We start from the raw sequence: 20,478 nt of genomic DNA on the forward strand, positions 1-20,478 counted from the left end.
TAGTAGTACCACTTTTGATTAAAATACCGAAGAATAAAATTGACGAAACCAAAGACACAAACCGATAGCATGTCCAGTGATTTCTCGACATTGTCCACGTCTTTCTTGGTCATAATAGCATCAACTTCATCAACGCCAGCCATATCCACACTCTCTGATTGGTCAACATTACCACGCGACTCCAGCCAATCAGAGACTTTCTCTATCTCTTCAGTGAGGTGCGCTTTCTCATTTTTGCATCTAGACATTGTCGACTTGGCTTTGTTTATGAGATCACGGAATCGTTTTATTCCACTTTCGCGCTCGTTGATTTTACTCAGTATTTTATGAGTGTCTACTGTTTGACTTGGATCGTCTCTGAAAACTCCGAGTTTCTGTTTCATCTCAGATATGACAGACTCAGAACGGGCAAGTTCCTTTTTAGCTCCATCGAGATTGTTCAAGAAGGATTCCGGTTGGGAAAGTTTGTCAGGCGTTACTTGAATCAAAGTTTCGATTTCTTTGATCTCGATGTTAGCCCTTTCTTCAATCTCATTTTGTTTGTCAACAACCTCAATGCTCTGCTCCAGAATTTCAGCTTTGACCTACAAAAATGCCAAAACTAAGCATGCATAAACACGATAACTGTCAAAACACAGTGACGCAGCATCAAACTTCAAACGATTCGGTTATTTTCGAAATCTGAATACTCATTATCACTTTTAACAAAAGATGAAAACTTTATAAACTCAAATTTAAAAAAAATGGCGTCCAAAATGAGAGTCCTTAGTAATCATACAAGGATCATATTACCACATTATACAAGTTACCGCGTCCATATTTAAAGGCAATACCGTTGCATAACTTCACTCAAATGAATATATGATCCCTATATGATTATAGGGATGTCGGTAAAAACAATATAAAACGCTTTTACAATTATAGGGAACTGTAACTGATTAAGGTTATCAGGCAGTCATTTAAATCCTTTTAATGAAAACGAACGAAACTTCATACGAATTTAAGACTATCAGCAAGTCACAGAAATCGCATACAACCTTAAAAGATTGTAAAAAATTATATGTCCTCGGACGATCAGCAAAAAAGGGTACATTAAAAAGGGTACATCCTGGATAGGGTACCTTGAGATTAGTTCCCAGGGATGCAAATGAGTCGAGGAGAGCATCGTGGTCATCAGTGAACTTTTCGTCCATCCAGTTGGCCCCAATCTCTTTCATTTTCTCCTTCAAACTCGTCATCTCTGTCACCAGGTGCTGTTCTCCAGACCACGCAGTTATGTGGTCCTAAAAAACAAACAGTAACAATTATAAAACGCACTATGAACTTGAAGAAAAAAGTATCTTATAACGACAGTTCTCAAAATATTAATGCTCAAACACGCTTTGCTGTACAGTAACATATCATTAATGAGGACGAAATGCAAAAATATCATGATGAGTTCAAAACAGAACCCTGAAAACGTGTCTAATGAAATTTTAACTTACCCAACGTCCAATTCAAAACGTTTTTGTAGAAAGTTTTGTTGAAAAATTAAGATGCCGGTGAACTGATTTTTTAAGGAAAAGATAAGAAAAATGGTTTACGAAATTAGTTTTTCTCAATATAGTTGAAATAGAAACTAAATGGTTTGATTGTTGCCGATCAATATAAGCATTTGTGAACTCACTACAGGCATGGTTAACATTTTTTCAGCAAAAGTTTCAAAAACTGCTGTTTTGCATGTTGCCTTGGAACTATGGTAATCAACATTTGAAAAGTGAGCATGGCATTTCCAGAGTGGAGCACAAAAAGCCTTTTATTATTCGAGAAACGAATGAAAAAAATGTGAACATTTAAAAGAGGTTGAAATACCGTGGTTTTTACATCTTTTTGATCTCTCGAACTGTGATAATCAATTCCTGAACAGTGGGCATATAAGGTCCCATAGTTTTACTTGATAACCTGTGATAGCCCTGAGAAGTGATTTGATATAATAATTAGGAAAGATATCAACCACTCGATCGAATTTTTTTCGTATATTGGCTACACCATTATAGTTCCCTCCAAAAGTACTTTTATTTTGCTGTAAGGGTGCATTTTTTGTATTTATTTTCAAATATGACAAAATTTTTGGTTCCCTGCCACTATTTGGCAATGACATAATAGACCAACTGACGATTTAGCAAAAATGCTAGTACAAATGGCCATTTTAATTCTATCACATTATTACAAATTGCGCAAGAACTGCTTCATAATAAAAATTATAAGTAAAACTGTGAAACTGATTTTAATCAACTCTCGTTGCGATAACGACAATTGCATAACCTAAGTTGAAATAAGACGTTAACGCCTAATTGACACTACGAAATCTGCTTTGTCATTAGACTATGAGTTTATCAACCTCTTTTATCATCCCTGTTACTATATAAACAGTAGTGATAAAAAAGTGATAATCTCATAGTCTAATCACGGCAATAGATTGATAAAGTTATACAACTGTTGTAATCACAAGGCGATTTGATTAAAACATTACGGCAAGCATCATCCAGTTTGTCACCCACAACGACACATGCACAAAGCTTGCCAAAGAAAGATGCAACACAAAATACGATTCAACAAGTAAAATTTCTATAGGTATTAAAAATATATAAAAGTGGTTCAAAATTTCAGAGTAAAATCAAACTCTTTTCTACTTTAACTGCTAAAGACTGGTGCAAGAACAACATGAAAAAAGATCCACGTCCGAAAAAATTAGCACAGCGCAAAAAATCATCAAGATCAGTTTTCAGGGCGAGCAGCACCGCTTAATAAAAATGGAACTTGTACAACAGTTTTTTAGACAGCCACATAAAACTTTCCTAAAAAGATGCCAAGAGGTTAAAAAATAAAAAAAACAAACCAAAACTACTAAAATTTACTTCAGTAATATAAAAACTAATTACAAAACTCGGCCAAAATGCTACAAAACGCCTGAATTGACTATACCTAACAACAATGACTTAGAAAAAAGTGCTTACAAAACTTGTAGCCTAAAAAACATTTTCCTCACTGTAGCTATCCAACCTGAAAAATGCAAACTCCCAAATAAATTAATTGTTCGCTCCAATTTCTGTTTTATCACAATGAACACTTAAAAATCAATCTAAACAATGAGGCCTGAAAAATTATCAAGAAATAACAAAACACTTCAAAGATATAACAAAGATTTCCAAGAAAACTCGGACAGTCGAATTTCACAAAAAAAACCCTCAAAGTATACAATATCAACATAAAAATATAACCGATCCGAAGGAGAACGCTGAAACATAAAACAGGAACTTGACAGAACAATAAATATTTGAAACAAAAATTAAAAAAAAACATTCTGTCCACGTGTTCGATCAAAAACGTAAACATAGTAACGTAAACGTAATAATACGTAAACGGAATACGTAAAACATAGATACAAGGGGCACAAAAACTCAGCAAAAAACTTCATAAGAGAAGCTAAAATTGAATCAGTTAAAAATAATGAAGAAAATTGACCGATAAAACCCAGAGTATAATAAAAATGATGGAAGAACTCTGAAGAACTATCCACTACTAACAAATATTAAAACACGTCGTAGCAAAAAAGGTCAGATATACCGACTACCATAAATAAAACTGAACTGTAAAAATATCTAGAAAAGATTGGTAAGCGTTGAAAGGAGTTCAAGTATGACTTAACTTTCAATGACTTCAATGAAAAAGCTTTTACGAATCGTTAAAAATTCGCTTACATGTAGCTCTCCGGCTTCCTCTTAAAGAACTAACCTTAAAAAAACAACCAGAACTAATCAAATTTCTCTCAGCCCCCAATATTCAGGTTCTGAAAATTGCTCAAATAAATCAATAAAACCCAACGAAAAAACCTAGAGAGCTCCAAATAGAAAAATGACCAGAGTCAATTTCTTAAATAACTTAACTTTCTGTGTATAGCTGGAAATTTGTGAAAATTGAATTTCCCATCATATTGAGAAAAAATTTAGAGGTCAAACATCATTAAAGCAAGCTTACATTATTACAACCTAGTCAGCAAATTACCGCAATAGCTGCTATATAGACATACATGCTTTAGAATATAAATGGTAACAGATACAGAATTCAGATCAATGCCGCTGCAGTAACCTTTTTTATTTGGAACTGTAATGTTTCACGCCCAGCTAATCAACTATTATATGGCATTTCTTTTGTCAAATAAATTATTCCTTTCAGGTTTTGTTGAACACGGCCTGAGCGGTTAGAATTTACTTCTAAGTGAGACTTCTAATTGAAAGAGATTTGAAACTAAGACTGAATTTTCAGACTGCAGATCTTTAGCTTGACAATTTTGGCTGCGTTATTCAGCTTCCTAAGTTTCAAGGCCGTATTTTCGGGGGCCGTATTTACATTTGAGTAATCATAAAGCAAATATTTCAAGATAAGATCAAGATAAATAAAACTTCTAGTGCGTGCTGTTGTAATCAAATCTTTCAAATTACTTAGTTGTTAAACTAATATTTTACATTAAAAAATTATCTAATTTTTGCTTACCTTAGTTTTCTGAAGAGCCTCTTGAAGTTCTTTCTTTGAAGCGGGCAATTGCGTCATCCGGAAGAGGTGATCTGTGCCCCTACGCAAGAACCCAGACATCTGAGACTTCGCCTTCTTATACTTCTCGACCGAATCCATGTACAATTCTACGTTCTCCGCTTCTTGACTGCACTGGTTTAGTTTCTCTTTCACTTCTTGCTCGACACTTTCAATCTGTTCAGTTAAGATTGGTGTCGAAATTGTCATAGCACGTTGCGACTTCGGCACCCTCTCTTCAATCTGATTGGCCCGCTGCTTGATTGAATTTAATTGGTCCAAAACAGACGGGTTATCCTTAACGGCCTGAAATGACCTACACTGATACACGAACTGATAATTTCCTCCAGTTATGATCAAAAAAGATTGAGGCGAGTTTACAATTGTTGTGTGATATGACGGTGTGCTTTTAAAATGTTAGTGAAGAAAAGCTTTGGTTTAAATAAAAGAAAAACTCATCAATAAGTAATTAAGTGGTTTCTGCTTTTCAATTATACTCGAAACTCCCTCAAAATCCAGGAAGAAAGAGGAATTGAGAATATTCTAACTTGGCTGTCCACAAATACATGTATTCAACCCAAATACCATTTCATAATTTGATTTTCATTCTGCTGAGCAAATTTGATCTTACAGGAAAATCATTTTAACTAATTGCATAGATGATATGAACTTTCGTTATTTTAAAAAGAATCAATAGAAAAGTTTTTGCAAATTTTCTAATGAAAAATGAAGCACAGAGCAAGCGTTGGAGATAATAAACAAATAAATTGAAAAAAAAAACATTTTCTGAAAGTAGTTTAATAACGTCTTGGGTAACAGTTTACCAGCAAAATTTAGAATATTGTTAAAAATTTTACCTTAAGTTCCTTCAGCAGTCCATGTAAATCGCCCGATTTTGCCTTTTGCGTTTTGTTCAACATCTTCTCAACCTTTTCTTTCCACAAAACGACATCCTCTTTCGCATTTCCAAGTTTAGCATTCAACTTGGAAGTTTCCTCTGTTCGCTTCTGATGCGACTCAATTTCGCCCTTAACTGTTGCCAAGGTTCCGATCAAGTTGTTCACGAATCCTTCGAACGTCACGGCGTTACCATTCAGGGTGAACTCTGTTCCAGTATTCTGGCAACTTTGGTCCAGTTCGGGAGCTGTGAGTTTCCAGAAATCCAGATCTCGGGTGCACACGTTTATTTTGCTCTGATAAGCTGAGTAATCGGAGACAGTGCGCAGGTTCTCAATAGCTCCTTGAAGAGTTCTCAAGGAGTCCCATTTGGATATGAGGTTAACACGTTCTGATCCGGTATCTAAATAAATTTGGGATCTATTCTGTTCCCCCCCCCCCCCCCCTCCCAGTGTTTTTATGACCCCCCAGTTACAAATTCTATTTTGTTATATAGCACGTTACTATGTAAGAAAATAGCACGTGCGCCTGCGGGTCATAAAATATTTATGCTCACTAAGCTGGGGGGGGGGGGCAAAATAGATCCTAAATTTCACAACTGTTATTCGGATTAATCAACAAGGTCATGCGATATTCAGGTCAATTGAAGGACACAATTAAAACAATGAGATCAATGAGTCTTAATCAATATTAAAATGACATCAGTTATATCAAACTTAATATCAATTTTTTGAGGCTTCATTTCGACTAGCAAACTCTACTAGCTGGCTTCTTCATAACTCACATTGTTTTGTTTGAAAGATCTCACTATAGCCGCCTTCTATCTACCCGCTCATTTCAAAATAGCCAAAATTACAAATAACATTAATTTCAGTTCAGATTTAATTCAGCCATGACTCTTTATTCGAAATAAATAACAGATAGAGCCACCAAAATGAAAAAAAAAACATTTGAAACATCAAAAATAAGAGCTTAATAGCGAAAAAACTTGATCGCATCTCAACGAAATGGGAAACTTGGATGTCGGTCACCAGTTTTTGAAGGTTGTTCAAAACCAGGAGGCATTATTCTAGCAATCACTCTAGTGATCTTATAAAGTACCTCAAATAAAAACGTAAAATGTGCAAGTTAAAATCACTTACCGCACTTACCGACAAGAATTCTGTTATGAAATTGTAGAACATCAAAGTATAAAAAGAACTCAAACTAGCACAGCTTACTTCTCAGTGACTCTAATTCTGCGCTCTTGTTCGCAAAATTCTTAGTCGCGTCTTGTGCTGGTCCATCGGTGGAAGGAAATACTTTTAATAGAGCCTTGACATCTTTCAAGTTCCCATCAACTTTCGACTTCTCCAAACTTTCTCCAACTTTCTCAATCTTCGCTTTTGTGAAATCCAAGTCCTCTAAAGCCACAGCGTTGCTGTGTGACATCGCAGAATTTGCGCTGGAAAGCGCTGATACGATTTCTTCATTCATTGCTTCAACGCGTTTGCTGACGTCACAGCACTTTGTGACCGAATCCGCCTTCATTTTAAGCGCTTTTCGCAATTGGCGCAGCTGTGATTCTGACATTTCGTATGTCGTGGCAGGTTTCTTGTCAGTTGTCGACGTGTCAAAAATGTCCAGGGATTTTCCCATGTTGGACAACAACCCGTCACAAGAATCCAGTTTTGAAGTCAAATCAACAAGCGTCGAATCCCACGTTGACAAAAGTTGGCTGTTAAGCGTACGCGTGTTAGCAATTTGCTTTAGCTGTTTTTCGACCTGATCCAAATTTGACAAGAGATCCTTATTTGTAGAAAGGAATGTTTCAACTGAGCTCTGCAATTCACTGTACGATTTGAAATCGTTAGTCACACATTTGGCGACTCGCTCAAACTTCTGCTCAGCATCCTAAAATTTCATGAAAACTAACATTTGAGCAAATTATTAAACATAAACCGACTAATGTCGGAAGAATTGATGCTCCTGAATGATAGGCAAGGCAATTTAATTCAGTAGCTGTAGCCTAAATAAGCTTTTCTTTCTGGGGCAAAATTTTGTTGACCACTCTGGGAATCGAACCAGGAACCTCCCGCTCCCTCACCATGTTAATGCTAGAGATTAACTTCTTAGGTTTATTGTGTTTTACCGCCTTTTGTAAGTTGATTTTGTTTTCCAAAAGTTGTAACGAGAAAAGTCATGATGATGAAATGTTGTAAAACCGGAAATGATACTCTTGCTTGAATTGTGTAACCTGAAACAAAACATGAGCAACCAAACTAATTGAAACTTAAAGCTAAGACTCAAGACAGGTAACGACCTATCACCCTTCCCAATGCGGACCAGCGGAACCATGGCGTTATCATTTTGGCGCTCCTGGGAACTCAGTGAGCGAACCCAGGACCTCTTGCTTAAGTTATTTTGAGTGGTATGTGCTACATTGAGATGGACTGAGATGGACATCCCTTGAGATGGACAAAAAAGATGGCAGAATGGAGATGACCACCTTCAAATACTGAGGGCTGTAAACCAGATAAGATTTTTTTGCAATCTCAGTGATTTGATATAGTAGATTTCGTTGTCCTTCGGGTCCTAAGTTCCCCAACCACAAGGGATAAGGAGCTATCTAAGTTTTGTCATTTCAATTGTTTGAAATAAGCTAAATACCGAAAAGACTTATATTAGTCCTATTGTTCTGAGGTATTTGAGTCCTGTTGTTAACTTTTCCTAAATGAAATAAACAACCGCGCGAAGTAGCTTTTCTTGGTTAATTTTTGAACAAAAGATTTCAAAAAAAAATTGTCTAGTAGCAACGGTTCGAAAAATAATATTTAAACAACCACGCGAAGCAGCTTTTCTTGGCTAGTTTTTGTTGAACATTTTCAAAATTGGATAGTAGCAAGATACGGGTCCGGTGAAACACTTTACAAAGATTTCATCATCAAGCAAGACAACGAGGATGTCGCCAGCCCACTCAGGCCAACCTGAGTCATCAGCAGCAGCACCCAACCGCCTCCAGTGTTCTGCCAGCAGAACTTGCTTGCAGTAAACCCTCACTACTGCCCTCCAACAGTCAGCCAGCCCACCGAGGCCAACCTGGGTCATCAGCAGCTGCACCCAACCGCCTTCAGTGTTCTACCAGCAGAACCTGCTTGTAGTAGAGTCCCACTACTGGCCTCCAACTGTCAGCCAGCCCACTCAGGCCAACCTGAGTAATCAGCAGCTGCAATCAACAGCCTCCAGTGTCCTGCCAGCAGAACCAGCTCGCAGTAGACCCTCACTACTGCCCTCCAACAGCCAGCCAGACCACTCAGGCCAACCTGAGTCATCAGTAGCTGCACCCAACAGCCCCCAGATTTCTGCCAGCAGAACCAGCTTGCAGTGCATCTGTCCTTCAGTGACAACCCCCAAGTTACCTACAGAAGTCACACATTGTCCCCCAGGGACCCCCCAAGAGACCTGCAAAAGTCACCCACTGTCTTTCAGGGACCCCCCTAGCGACCCAAAAAAATCACTCATTGTCCCCCAGGGACCCCCCAACTGACCTACAAAGGTCACCCATTGTCCTCCAGGGACCCACCAAGTGACCAAAAAAAGTCACCCACTGTCCCCCAGCGACCCCCCAAGTGACCCAAAAAAGTCACCCATTGTCCCACAGGGACCCCCCAAGCGATCTACAAAAGTCACCCATTGTCCTCCCGGGACCCCCCAAGTGACCTGAAAAGTCACCCATTGTCCCCCACGGACCCCCCAATTGACCTAAAAAAGTCACCCATTATCCTCCAGGGACCCCCCAAGAGACCTACAAAAGTCACCCACTGTTCTCCAGGGACCCCTCAAGTGACCTGAAAAGTCAACCATTGTCCCCAACGGACCCCCCAAGTGACCTACAAAAGTCACCCATTGTCCCCCACGGACCCCCCAATTGACCTAAAAAAGTCACCCATTATCCTCCAGGGACCCCCCAAGAGACCTACAAAAGTCACGCACTGTCCTCCAGGGACCCCTCAAGTGACCTGAAAAGTCAACTATTGTCCCCAACGGACCCCCCAAGTGACCAACAAAAGTCACCCATTGTCCCCCACGGACCCCCCAACTGACCTAAAAAAGTCACCCATTATCCTCCAGGGACCCCCCAAGAGACCTACAAAAGTCACCCACTGTCCTCCAGGGACCCCTCAAGTGACCTGAAAAGTCAACCATTGTCCCCAACGGACCCCCCAAGTGACCTACAAAAGTCACCCATTGTCCCCCAGGGACCCCCCAAGTCACCTACAAAAGTCATCCATTGTCCCCCAGGGACCCCCCAATTGACCTACAAAAGTCACCCATTATCCTCCAGGGACCCCCCAAGAGACCTACAAAAGTCACCCACTGTCCTCCAGGGACCCCTCAAGTGACCTGAAAAGTCAACCATTGTCCCCAACGGACCCCCCAAGTGACCTACAAAAGTCACCCATTGTCCCCCAGGGACCCCCAAAGTCACCTACAAAAATCATCCATTGTCCCCCAGGGACCCCCCAAACGACCTACAAAAGTCACCCATTGTCCTCCCGGGACCCCCCAAGTGACCTGAAAAGTCGCCCATTGTCCCTCACGGACCTCCCAATCGACCTACAAAAGTCACCCATTATCCTCCAGGGACCCCCCAAGAGACCTATAAAAGTCACCCACTGTCCTCCAGGGACCCCCCAAGTGACCTGATTAGTCAACCATTGTCCCCAACGTACCCCCCAAGTGACCTACAAATAATCACCCCACCTGACCTCTAAAAGGTCAAACCACCAAACCTCTTGACCTCTAATAGGTCAGACCAGTTGACCTGTAATAGGTCAAATCTGTTGACCTCTAATAGGTCAAAACACTTGATCTCTAATAGGTCAAACTACTTGACCGCTAATAGGTCAAAACACTTGATCTCTAATAGGTCAATCTACTTGACCGCTAATAGGTCAAACCACTTGACCTCTAATAGATCAAACCAGTTGACCTCTAATAGGTCAAATCTGTTGACCTCTAATAGGTCAAACCAATTAACCTCTAATAGGCTAAACCTCTTGACCTCTAGTAGGTCAAACTACTTGACCTCTTAAAGGTCAAACCACTTGACCTCTAACAGGTCAAACCACTTGACCTCTAACAGGTCAAACCACTTGACCTCTAATAGGTCAAACCACTTGACCTCTAATAGGTCAAACCACTTGACCTCTAACAGGTCAAGCCACTTGAACTCTAATAGGTCAAACCACTTGACCTCTAACAGGTCAAACCACTTGACCTCTAATAGGTCAAACCATTTGACCTCTCTGACCTCTAAAGTTCAAAAAGTCACCTCGCTTGATCCTTAAGTGACCTCTAAAAGGTCAAAAGATTACCCCACTTCACCTTTAAGTGACCTCTGGAAGGTCAAAAATTCACTCGTTGTGCCCTTCAATGGACCTAAATTCACCCCACTTGACCTTTCAATTTACCTCTGAAGTTCAGAAAATTAGACCAAAAAAGAAAATGGGAGGCCGAAAACCATCAATAGTTGGAACAGTTAGATTGTTTCACCGAAAACTAAACATTGTCAAAGAGCTCAAACAGGAGCTGGAATATCAAATACACTCAGGTCTGGAACCCGAAGTTGTGTCAGTAACACATGATGAATTTAAGGGAACGATGTCACAACTAGAGGAACTTGTCGACCAGCTTACACAATCGGAAAATGTGGATGCTGAAGACTCTCTCAACGATGCAGCATGCTTGACAAAGCTAAAAGTAGAAGTCGCACAAAGTGTAAAGAAGCATGAACTTTCCTTCAGGAATACTTTGACGCGCCCAAGCAGCGCCGCTTCATCACGCAGTTATCAAATACCGGTTCCCTCTGCACCTCAGTCTCCAGGAGTTGTTCAAAGTATGCGAGATACCCAACAGCAGCAACAAGTCAATAATTTGGCAGACCAGCAATCAACAACCAATCCGATTACCATACATAGGCAAGTGCAGTCCGCCAATGCAATTTTGCAAGAAAACTCCAATAGAGTCATTAGTTCTGATGTACAGAATAGTCTCCAGCCATCAGCACCCGAACAAACAGACTCTGACAACGTAGCAAGCAATCAACATCAACCCCTTCAACCGATAGAACCCTTTGTGAGTCCAACAACTGTTTCACAGAGCTCTATTGACGCAATTTGTGCGTTCCCACAATTGTCTTCAGCTTCAAATATTCAACTGCCAGTTTTTAGTGGAACACTCCCTCCGGCTAAAAATACTTTCCCTCCTGCCAGGCCCATTAATAACACCGGCCTCTTTGAAAATGTACCTGACCATAGAACACCTGTTCCAGTTTCTTTCGGCAATCGTTTCCCAACGCCAAGCCATTCCGGTCCATTTCAGGCATATTGCCCAAACAGTTGGTCAAACTTATCAAACGGTAGTTTTGAGCCCTCAAACGTAACCCCTCGTGGACCTGTTTTTCCAAGCAGCCAAAGCTTTGGTAATCAGTACTCCAACCCATATCGTCAACGGAATACCCATCGCTCAGTAAAGCTGCCGGACAACCGAATTCAGAAGTTCGATGGAGACCCGCTCAAGTGGAACGAATGGAGCAGCATGTTTTCTTCGACCATCCACAACAACGAAGACATCACTGACACTGAAAGAATGAGCTATTTGCAAAGTTTAGTCATTGGACCGGCAAAGGATTGCATCTCCGGCTTTCTTTGCAACCCAAACTTTTACTCTTCCGCCCTTCAAGAGCTCAACAGACGCTTTGGAAACCCGCAAAACGTTGTCGGTGCCCTAACAAAAGAACTAGAAGCTTTCCAAAGACCGGCTATGAATGACCACGCAGCTTTGATAGCTTTCGCTTCGTTGTTAAGAAAGGTTGTTCAGACATTTGCCTTACATGGCTTCAGTGCCGACCTAAATGCCACGTACTTGCTCAGGATAGCTCGAGATATGCTACCAAACCCAATCAAGTTGAAGTGGACCGAACATGTTGTTGACAACGACTGGACAAATCCAGGTCTCACAGAGCTTTCCGATTGGATGGATCGGCAATCCAGAGCCTTCAAACAATTACAAGACACATTTTCATCAAACACTAACAACCACTCAGGTCAACAGAACCAATCACAGGGTTCAAGTTCCTTCAACAATCGGAATAAGAACCAAAATCGTTCAAATTGGACACAGAATTTTCCAGGAAGTAAAAGTTCATTCCCCAGCAATAAAAGTTTTAAACATAATAATACAGCAAATAAGAACATTGGTAGTGCAAAGCCTCAGCAATGGACGGCTAACAATAGCAACAACACAAACGGAAGCTCCTCTTTCTCTGGTTCAAAGCAGCCTATGAGAAATGCAACAGCAAATAGGAGCAGAACAAAATGCCCGCTTGATCAACAAGATCACTACATTGGCAAGTGTCCACAGTTTCTCAGTCTCGATGTCAGCAAACGCAATAGCGAAGCAAAAAAGAACTCTCTGTGCTTCAATTGCCTGAGCTCCAGTCACGCCGCCAAAAACTGCACGTCAAAAGTTCTCTGCCGACATTGCAATGGCAAACATCATAGCCTTCTCCACACAGACAGACAAAAAACACCCGAATCGACAAACATGACAGCAATTGATCTGCCAATGTGTGAACTACTGGATCAACAAGACAAAAACAGTGACATTCCAACTCAGGTTTACAATCCTGGTTTCCCATCAAAAACGAGGAATCAACTACAGGTAATACCTGTCACCCTATTCGGATATGATAATAAAAGACATAATTGTTATGCCATTCTGGACAATGGTAGTACCATTTCATACGTCCTCAACACCACTGCCGACAAGGCACGGGCTCCGAAGACTTCAGAATTCGATCTGAATGTATCGCACGCATTTGACGAATCCGTAATGCACGCAAATCTTGTTCGGTTGGACATTGGAAAGTTCAATAGCGATCAACCACTCTTCCGTTTAAACTACGTTCATGCCGTGAGTAATTGGACTTTCAACGATGCGCCTGTGAACGATTTGAACGAAGCGTGTTCGTCCTATCCTCACTTTCAACACATACATTTTCCTAAACTTAGTGACAACAAGATACAGATACTTTTAGGTGTTGACGCTACCCAATACATTTTGGAGCGCGATTTCCTTCAAGGACCCTCAGGAATCCCCTTTGCTTTACGCAATCTTCTCGGTTGGACAATTACTGGCCCAATTAAAAGAAAATGTAATCCAATCCAACAGGAAACAAACTTCCTATCCCATAGTTATAGAGCCTTCGACCACGCGCTCACAAAATTAACTGTTGATACTGAAAGACATCTCAGTGAATGTGTGACCAGTTTCTGGAAAATAGAGAATACAGGAACCGAGTTTGAAGAAACTGCAGATACTTCAACAGACAGTAAAAGAGCAGTTCAAATATTACAAGATACAATCCATCATATCGGAGACAGATATGAAATTGGTTTACTTTGGAAACAGGACAGTAAATTAGAAATCAACTATCCGGTTGCCAAAGCACAACTTGACAGCCTTCAGCGCCGACTCAACAAAGACATTGAGTTGAAACAGTTGTATGAGAAAACTTTGGAAACAGATTTAGAGAAGGGTTATGTCAAACCAGTAACTTTCTCAAATCCAGCACCAGAGGAGATTTGGTACCTTCCCCATCACCCCGACACCAACCCCAACAAGCCTGGGAAAGTCAGGCGTGTTGCAAACGCCGCATCTGTTTTTAAGAAGCAGTCGCTAAACAAAAACCTTCTGTCAGGCCCCGACCTTCTCAACAACCTGGTCGGCTTACTACTTCGCTTTCGCCAGGATTCTGTTGCAGTAATAGCAGACATAGAGGCCATGTTCATGCAAATTTGCATACGAACAGAAGATCAGTCTTGTCTCCGTTTTCTTTGGCCGTCAAAGAACTCCGTACAGCAGTTCCAGTATACGCGACTCATCTTTGGAGCCAGATGTTCACCAACTACAGCAATATTTGTCCTCCAAGAAACAGCAAAAGACTTCGGAAACACCGCTACAAAAAATCTAATATTCAACAGTTTCTACATGGATGACTTTGTACATTCGTTCGTCAATGAACAGAAAGCTGAAACTGCAGTTCAAGACTTGCGACAAACACTCTCTAAAGGAGGTTTCAGTCTAACTAAGTTTGTCTCAAACTCTGTTCAATGTCTAAGCAAAATACCCAAAGAACATTGTGACAGTGAAAAAGACAAACATCGTGTTTTAGGCGTAATGGTGGAATACAGTTCATGATACTTTCTTCCACCAGAAGCTTGCCAAAGTTCAGGAAGACAAAACGGACTACACACTCAGAAAGCTCCTTTCCTTAATTGCCTGCTTGTTCGATCCATTAGGAATCATTGCCCCATTATTGATTACACTAAAAATCATCTTGCAGGATACTTGGAAAGAAGGACTTGCATGGGATGATCTCCTGTCAGATGAGAAACAGAAATCAATAAAAACTTGGATAGAGCAATATCTAAATGTGCCAGAAATATCAATGCCACGATGTTTTGTTTCTCCGAACGAACCATCTCCGATAAACCAGTTACATTGCTTCTGTGATGCCTCACAGCTGGCTTATGGAGCAGTCACATACATCAGGTCTCAATCAGATAACACCATTTCAACTGGGTTTGTCATAGCTAGAGCTAAAGTTGCGCCACTAAAGCAAATCAGTATTCCGAAACTTGAGTTGCAAGCAGCCGTGCTAGGATGCAGACTAATGCAATTTGTTTCCAAGCAGCTAACAATACCAGTTATCTCAAGACACTTTTGGAGCGACAGTGAAGCTGTCCTTGCCTGGATCAAAAGCAAAGACAAATTGAAAACTTTTATTGCAAACAGAGTACAAGAGATCCGCAACAACACAGACGTCTCCAAGTGGCAGCATATCAGCGGAAAAGTCAACCCTGCAGACCATGTCTCCCGAGGAATACCAGCCTGTGATATCAACGTGTTGTGGTTAACGCCTCCAGCTTTCTTAAGTGATCCCGAAAGCCATTGGAAGAACTCCTTGGGTAACAAGGAGGAGAAAAACGTCACAATGGAACCATCCAACGATGAATGTATTATCGACGTCAGCAGATTCTCAAAGTGGACGAAGTTAATGCGCTCTATGGCTGTTGTCATTAGGTTCATAAAGAATCTCAGATCGAAACAAAGAGGCAAACTAGAACTCGACGACATTAACGAAGCCCGAATTTATCTCTTCAGAAAATCGCAAGAGAAGTCCTTCAAAGACGCCATCAAAGACATGAAAAAACACAGGCCTTTGTCAAAGAAAGATCGTCTGCTCTGTTTGTCCTCGTTGGACTTCTCCTCGTTGGTGGCAGAACAAAACGAAGCTCGCTACCTTTTGACGCCAAGCACCCCATCATCCTGGACTCTAAAGAGCACAGCACTCAACTCTACATACAGAAATGCCACGAAATTTGTATGCACATTGGAGTTGAATACACCCGCAACTACATACAACAGAGAAGCCACATTCTCGGAATCAGAGCTTTCCTGAGAAGTTTGGCCTTCAAATGTTTCGACTGTCGCCGCTTCCGAGCACAGGGACTACAGCCACCGATGGCAGACCTGCCAGACATTCGTTTCCAGGAAACTCAGTCACCAGTCATCTTCACCAATGTCGGCGTGGACTACCTTGGACCGTTTGCCGTCGTTCATCGAGATTCAGAAGTGAAGACCTACATCTGCTTATTCACTTGCTTCGTTACAAGAGCAATTCACCTGGAAGTTGCAGAGGATCTCAGCACAGACAAGTGTTTGACAGCAATCCGACGCTTCATCGCTCGACGCGGCCAACCGCGCTTGTTTCTGTCAGACAACGGATCCAACTTCCTGGGAGCAAGAAAGCAGATCAGAAGAAGACCACTGATGTTGGACCACGACTACATCAAAGATCAGCTACTGAACCAGTCTGTCGAATGTAAACTCAACCCTCCTTCTGCTCCTCACTTTGGTGGGGTGTGGGAGAGACTCGTTCAGTGTGTTAAACGAACTCTTCTCTTGAATCTCGGCTCCGCAAAACTCACCCCAGATGTCTTTGCCACGATCGTCAGTAAAGCCGAGTGTCTTGTCAACTCGCGTCCACTCACTCACGTGAGAAGCAACCACGAAGACGACAACCCACTTACATCAAACCACTTCTTGGAAGGCGCTTCTGCAATGTTCCTGGAGCCGTTTTCAACGAGACACTTACCTTGAAGAGTTCGGCGTGGACGCAGGTGAAGCAGAGACTTCAGCAGATTTGGAAGAGGCTGCTAACCGAGTATGTTCCTTCGCTGAACAAACGACAGAAGTGGACGTCTTGTGAAGCAGCTTTGGAAGTGGATGATGTTGTCTGGCTTCTTGAAGAGTTTACACCAAGAAGAATCTGGCCGCTGGGACGAGTCACACGGACTTTCACCGGCCCCGACAACATAGCTAGGTCATGCGAGGTTAAGACCGCTTTAGGCAAATTAAACAGACCAGCAGTAAAACTTATGCATGTCTACCCCAAACCCACAACCAGGTTAGGGTTAGGTTTTGTGGGCCCGGAGAATGTTAATGCTAGAGATTAACTTCTTACGTTTATTGTGTTTTACCGCCTTTTGTAAGTTGATTTTGTTTTCCAAAAGTTGTAACGAGAAAAGTCATGATGATGAAATGTTGTAAAACCGGAAATGATACTCTTGCTTGAATTGTGTAACCTGAAACAAAACATGAGCAACCAAACTAATTGAAACTTAAAGCTAAGACTCAAGACAGGTAACGACCTATCACCCTTCCCAATGCGGACCAGCGGAACCATGGCGTTATCACACCAGAAGCACTGCCCACTCGGCTATTATTTTGCTACGCTGCAATCGATTTTATATTAGCAACAAGCTTTACTTCAGAGTGAGAACAATAGAAATCACTCAAAAATGAAGAACGAAAGCGTGAAAAAGTCACTTGTGAAGTCAAAGAATGTTCTAGAAGAAATGCGCAAAATGGCCAATCAAAAAATTTGCATAAAAAAGACCAACACGTTTACAATAATTGGTACGAACTTCGTTCGAGAGCAATTAAAAAATCAAGAAATTTGGAGCCAGTCTTTACCTGTAGCTGACTTTCCAAAGATACGAGGCAGGGTTCGGTTCCAATAGAGGTCACCAGGGTCTGCAGAAGTTTATCGATCGAGTCTTTTTCTTTGTCAAACGTCTGAAACAAAATAACGAATTGTTAGCAAAAAATTAGTAGTGACATGAACTGATTTGTTGATTTCAGGTCCTAAGACTTGGTTAGCTGATTTTTTTTTAAAATGAGAAAAACTGAAAACTTATCTATCAAGATATCACAGGTACGAAATCTAGGCGCTTTGAACGTGCTTATCAAGATTTTAAGGACGTATATATCTAGTTGTTTTCAATGTTCCTATTTCGATATTTTGTCGACGAAACTCCCAAGAGCTCGAACAATCTTATATTTATACGTAGACACAACCTGCTTCAAAAGTCACCACGGTTGAAAATTGCAAGTAAAGCAGAGGTTTGCAGCAATAAAGCTCAATTAATTGGCTCAACATATCAGACACTGAAATATTAATGGTCATTTTTTACCTGGAACTCAGATTTCAGGCCAGATATTTCAGACACAGAGGGTAACTTGGCCGGAATAGACAGACTTCTGGCGTCCACCCTGGAAGTGAACACGTCAATACTCTCCAGGGTCCTTTTGAACTCGTCTATCTTAGACTTGTCCGATTCTGTATAAATAAAACTCTATTATCAGAAGCAAATGACAAACTCAAAACCCTAAAAATGCAGAGGATTTGTTTAATAAAACGCTGCATGATATGATTAAAAAGATACGTCTAACTCGTGGATACAATGAGTCGATTCGCAAAACAAAAAGTTCCAAAACGTTCCGGACTATTATTTATATAATGTTTCCCCCTATATTCCACATCATATCTTTTATGCCTTATATCATTATAACCGGGGTGAACTTATAGGGGGTTCAACTCATTGATGTATATGGATTGCTATTGACAAAGGAAATTTATTTAAATTCATAATTTCACTATTTTTAAAACAATATACCAAATAAAGAAAGAAAGAAAGAGTAAAATTTTTGCTGCACAAAGATTTTGTCAACATCGTTGACAATAAACAAGACCAGGAACTCTTCTATTACAACTTGTCCGATAAAAAATCAGAAATTACTTTAACTCAATTGCATAAAAACACGGACTATTTATTTCTAATCAAGAAATTTAAACAGACTGAGTAGCTTATAGAGACTCGACTATAAGCTCAGAGTCTATAACATCCCTTTGGGCTTACAGTCGATGATGCCTTCATGTTCTACAACCTCAACTGATATTTTTCCAGTCACGTTTTGATAAACAAAGTTATCCTAGCAAGAACCAGACGTTTGTGAAATTCTGGTAGGTTCTGGAAGGGAAATGTGGAAACCATTTGCCGTATTACTGTTATAGTAATTCTTATTTAACGAATTGTCTTTCGATATATTCATATTCAAATTATCACATATACCAACTGATCTACATTCCAAGTTTGAACTTCGGAGAAACCCAACTATCAGGTCGACAAATTCCATTTTTTGGTGAGAGGAGGGTTATCTAAAGGACGATTATAAAGGTTTGTTTTTAAATATAAATATATATCGGTCTCATTTTCTGTTGTAATTGCACAAAAATCAGTGCATTGTATCAAAACTGCGTCCCCTAACCACTACAGTTTTAATGTAGAAATATAGCCAGCAACTAGGTAACGGGAAATTTTATCTGCTTCAGAGGGCCAGTTTAAGTTAAATAGATAACAGGTGGGGTAACAACTGGTGGGGTAACAACTGGTGGGGTAACAACTGGTGGGGTAACAACTGGTGGGGTAACAACTGGTGGGGTAACAACTGGTGGGGTAACAGGTGGGGCAACTAGACAACACAAACAGATCTATCATTGACGTTAAAAAACAGTTACAAAACTTATTCCGTTTTGGTATCGGCTTCGAAATTTTAGTATTGGGGACAAAAAATATTCTCGATTATATTGAAACTCTGGATTGGCAATAGATCGTGAACTTTCTAATCTGAGTTTGAAGGCAATTCCATATTAGACATTGAAGGGAAGAAAAATCGAATTCATGTGGAAATTATGAGCTAAGATAATGCCTTGGAATATGACTTAAAACACTCACGTGCACATTTTAAAATGTCGAAAGTCTGCAGTGCCGGAAGTTAAAATGCCAGAATTTGCTACTTAGCCAGAAGTTGACTTCTGTTGACTTTCATCATTTTAAAAATTGCGCGTTTTGTGTTTTAAGCATGGTTACGTGACTCTACAGAAGTCACTTCAAAATTCTGACTTGATATCTCGAATCTCTTCGCGGTTCTCGATAAACGCCAGAAGTTCTCAGTGACATCAAGCAGAGTCACGTAACCATTACATCTATCTTTATCTCTTACCAGCACTCTTCAGCTTTGCTTTGATGAGGTGAATTGTCTCCTGTATCTGTTTCTGTTGTTCCTGTGCTTGTTTCACAACAGTCGGTGAAGATCGTAAATCCTCAGCTTTTGCCAACATGTCACACAACTTTTCCTCTTTGCTCTCCAGGTCACCAATAGCTTTCTAAATCAATCTATCCTAATAGCAAAACAACTGTGAAAATTTGACTTGAAGGGCAAGAAGGATCTTTTCCGTTTGTGCCCCCCAGTAAGTTATGCCCCCCCCCGTAAGTTATGCCCCCCCCCTCAGTACGTTATGCGCCCCCCAGTTACAGAGCACGCGTCATTACATGGTAACTCAGAATGTTAAAATATGGCACGTGCGTCTGCGGGTTGCATTTAATATGCACCCACTAAGCTGGAGGGGGGGGGCACAAATGGAAAAGATCCGACAAGAATTATAATGTGAACGAGGATCTTTCAGAAGACTCCCAATCAAATATTTCCGGTGCTTTAACAAAGACTTAAAGTCATAGTGATACTCAATTCCTCTAGAGTCAATGTTAGCTTTGTCATACG

General features: G+C 40.6%; 1 protein-coding gene across 1 annotated transcript in view; it reads right to left on the reverse strand.

The window, feature by feature from the left end:
• The window catches only part of LOC142344447 (uncharacterized), a 251,125-nt gene that overhangs the window by 202,146 nt on the left and 28,501 nt on the right, over positions 1-20,478 (reverse strand). The window contains exons 14-21 of the mRNA XM_075396101.1: positions 19,921-20,083; positions 18,051-18,196; positions 17,551-17,652; positions 6,687-7,359; positions 5,427-5,869; positions 4,534-4,875; positions 1,122-1,283; positions 63-584 (exon numbers count right to left, since the gene is read on the reverse strand). Coding sequence (XP_075252216.1) covers positions 63-584; positions 1,122-1,283; positions 4,534-4,875; positions 5,427-5,869; positions 6,687-7,359; positions 17,551-17,652; positions 18,051-18,196; positions 19,921-20,083 — 2,553 coding nt within the window. The remainder of the gene's footprint in view (positions 1-62; positions 585-1,121; positions 1,284-4,533; positions 4,876-5,426; positions 5,870-6,686; positions 7,360-17,550; positions 17,653-18,050; positions 18,197-19,920; positions 20,084-20,478) is intronic.

This window comes from Convolutriloba macropyga, chromosome 1, assembly GCF_964194025.1.
Source record: "Convolutriloba macropyga chromosome 1, txConMacr16.3, whole genome shotgun sequence".
NCBI classification, from domain to species: domain Eukaryota; kingdom Metazoa; phylum Xenacoelomorpha; order Acoela; family Convolutidae; genus Convolutriloba; species Convolutriloba macropyga.